General features: G+C 51.1%; 1 protein-coding gene across 5 annotated transcripts in view; it reads right to left on the bottom strand.

Moving 5' to 3' along the window:
* KALRN (kalirin, RhoGEF kinase) overlaps positions 1-3,461 on the bottom strand; it is a 626,732-nt gene that overhangs the window by 444,665 nt on the left and 178,606 nt on the right. For all 5 annotated transcript variants that reach the window (XM_010834276.1, XM_010834277.1, XM_010834274.1 and 2 more), the window contains exon 5: positions 612-1,124. In XM_010834276.1, the coding sequence (XP_010832578.1) occupies positions 612-1,124 (513 nt within the window). The remainder of the gene's footprint in view (positions 1-611; positions 1,125-3,461) is intronic.

Raw genomic sequence — 3,461 nt, 5'->3', positions numbered from 1 at the left:
TTGAGAAAATGTGCAGCAGTGAGGAAAAACCTCCAGAAATAAAGTGGTATGGCAGGAAGAGAGCCCTGGACTTCAAATGGAAGACAGCTAGATTCCCATGTCAAGCTACTATTGTAGCCCCAAGATCAAAGAACACCCAACATCACCCACTCAAAGGGCCAAAGGACTGTATAGACTAAATGAGACTCTGTATGCAGAAGTGCTTTGTCAATAGTCAAGTATACTGCAGGGCAATAATCACTAAGTCATGTTGCGGCTGGTAATAGCATTGTTACTTCTGTTGCTCGGCCGGCTTGACCCATTCACAGCATGCCCCAAGAGGGGCAGTGTCCAACAGTGCAAAAGTGTGGAGTCTGCAGCCACGCTGCACCTCCTAGTTTGGCCAAGATATTTAGCTTCTCAGTTTCTTCATCTGTAAAATGGGATGATGATAACATACCTACCTCGTAGGACTCTTGACAGATTAAAATGGGTTAATTTACACACGGTGCACAGAACAGAACCTGATGCATAATAAACACTACACGAGGGGAGCTTTAAAAAGCTGGACTAGCAGTATCTGTGTGTGCCCCCACCCCAGCCCCACTCAGGTCTGGCCGGCACGCCCCTACCTTTTCAGCATCCTGCTCGAAGAGCCGCAGCTGGAAGCACTGGTCTAGCTTGAGCTTGCGCACATGCCACATCTGGTGCAGGTGCTGCCGGGTGGAGTGCAGCTTGTCCAACAGGCTGGTGATCTTGGGCACCAAGCTCTGGAAGTCGGCACTGCCCGGGATGCAGTTGCGCCCTGAGAAGCCGTCACTGCAGCGGATGCACTGCAGCAGTCGCTGCCCCTCCCGGTCCAGCTCCTCCACAGGCGCCTTCAGCACCTTCTTCTTCAGCTGTGTGTGTTCATCAATTAGCCGCCTCGAGCCCTCCACATCCACGGGGAACTCCTTCCGGGCCAGCATCTCCTGCAGGTCTTCAAGGCGTGAGAGCAGGTGTACGGCGCTGTTGAAGAACTCCTCCAGGGAGAGCCGCAGCTCGATCCACTCCTCGTGGTTGTAGTCCAGGGAGCCATCGAACTCCTCCGTCAGCTGGGAGGGGTCCACCAGCTTCGTGAGGCCCTCCACGGACACCATGCTTGTCTGGGATGGGCAGACACAGAGAGGGAGACTCAGTGATGCATGGGCAAGTCTGGGGAAGACCCCCAGGGGAGCCGTGGTCAGAAAAGAGAAAGTCAAGAGGAAAGGCCAAGATACATCTAGAAAATGACCAGACCCTGCCTGGAAAAGGGCAAGTGGGAGAACGTGCAGCCTCCTGATCAGATGTCACAATCAGCCAAGGTCAGTAGTTTCAACAGACTAGCTGACTGGTTCAAAAAGTCTCTTCACCTGCCACCATTTGCCACTGAAGGAATGACTGTCTTTATGTCCCTACTGTCCTCATTTTCCTCTCCCCAAGTCCACCACAACAGGATGCTAGAAGCTGGGAGAATAGACTGAATCTAGTTCCAGGGGCCTAGTTCTCAATAGCTTTAAAACCCAGGATCCTATCCTCATGGGTGGATTAAACAGTGAGGGTCAGTTTTGAGCTGCAAGGGTCTCAGAGTTGATCTTCCTGTATCTGTCCACGAGCAGATGCCCTTCTCTGGTGCAGAGAACAGACAGGGCTTGGGGACAGGGAGTCTGGGCCCCCCATTTTCTCTGAGCCCCCTACAAGCTCTTAGAGAGTAGAGTGCAGAAGGTTTGTCTCTGGGACGCAGAGCAGCAAGTGATGGCACAGGAAACCACTCTAATTTACCAAGAAAGATCTTTTCCTTCCTACAGGATTACCTGATTCTGTTTCCCGGAGAAGAAGAGGCAACTAGAGAATATCTAGATCCAAGGTCCAACCCTACAATTAACAATTGTGCAAATTAGGTAAACCAAGTTTGCAGAGCTTCTGTTCCTTCCACTGTATAATGGAGATAATAATGGGCTGTGTGTAAAGTGCCTAGGGCACAGAGTCAGCGCATGCTCAGACCCAGTTAGCGCTCACTGGGATAGCGCTCATCCTTTCTGAAGCCCTTAAATGCACATGCCCTTCTGTCTAGCTGATCTTTGAGCATCTCCTCCTCTTCTCCCTTTTCCCTCTATCTCCTTCCAAAGACATAGAAAGGGGCTCTGAAACTGGACTGCTCATCAGAGCCCCTTGGCAAGTTTACGAAAACACTGATGCTCAAATCCTTGTCCCTAGAAACCTTCATCTAGTTGGCCTGGACTGGAACTTGGGCATGGGTAGCTTTAAAAGCTCCTAATGTGCAACCCAGAGAAGGCAATGGCATCCCACTCCAGTACTCTCGCCTGGAAAATCCCATGGACGGAGGAGCCTGGTAGGCTGCAGTCCATGGGGTCGCTAAGAGTCGGACACGACTGAGCGACTTCACTTTCACTTTTCACTTTCATGCATTGGAGAAGGAAATGGCAACCCACTCCAGTGTTCTTGCCTGGAGAATCCCAGGGATGGGGGAGCCTGGTGGGCTGCCGTCTATGGCGTTGCTAAGAGTCAGACACGACTGAGCGACTTGACTTTCACTTTTCACTTTCATGCATTGGAGAAGGAAATGGAAACCCACTCCAGTGTTCTTGCCTGGAGAGTCCCAGGGACGGGGGAGCCTGGTGGGCTGCTGTCTCTAGGGTTGCACAGAGTTAGACACAACTGAAGCGACTTAGCAGCAGCAGCAATGTGCAACCAGTGACACACCTCTGCAGATCCAAATCCCTGCTACTCAAAACGCAGCCCTGGAACCAGGAGCACTAGCGCCACGTGGGAGCTTGTTAGAAATCCAGGATCTCAGGCCCCACCTAAACCTGCTGGGTCAGAATCTGCATCTAAGATCCCTAGGGACTCTGTGCATTAAATCCAAGAAGGCTTCTTTTAGAGCACTTTCCCCCTTTGAATTTGGCCCCAAGTTTACCACTTCCGGGAAGTCTCCCATGATTTCATTCACCAATTTTTCTTTAAGTATCTGCCATTGAAAATGCCAGGACTCTCATCTCTTAGCACTTATTGCCTCAGTCTATACTAAGTACTGGAGAAGGCAATGGCACCCCACTCCAGTACTCTTGCCTGTCAAATCCCATGGACAGAGGAGCCTGGTAGGCTGCAGTCCATGGGGTTGCTAGGAGTCGGACCTGACTGAGCGACTTCACTTTCACTTTTCACTTTCATGCATTGGAGAAGGAAATGGCAACCCACTCCAGTGTTATTGCCTGGAGAATCCCAGGGACGGGGGAGCCTGGTGGGCTGCCGTCTCTGGGGTCGCATAGAGTTGGGCATGACTGAAGTGAATTAGCAGCAGCAGCATACTTCTTACCTCATCTGCTCTTTGTGAAACACTACTTTATAAGCATTCTTTCAAGTGGGAAGCTCCCAGCTCTCTCTCCTGTTCTTCATGGTTAAGGAGGTAAAGACTAGCTTTCTCAACTTGGGGTGAAGCGGGT

This window comes from Bison bison, unplaced genomic scaffold, assembly GCF_000754665.1.
Source record: "Bison bison bison isolate TAMUID 2011002044 unplaced genomic scaffold, Bison_UMD1.0 scf7180017864032, whole genome shotgun sequence".
NCBI lineage: Eukaryota > Metazoa > Chordata > Mammalia > Artiodactyla > Bovidae > Bison > Bison bison.
This window is presented reverse-complemented; position numbering and strand designations above follow the sequence as displayed.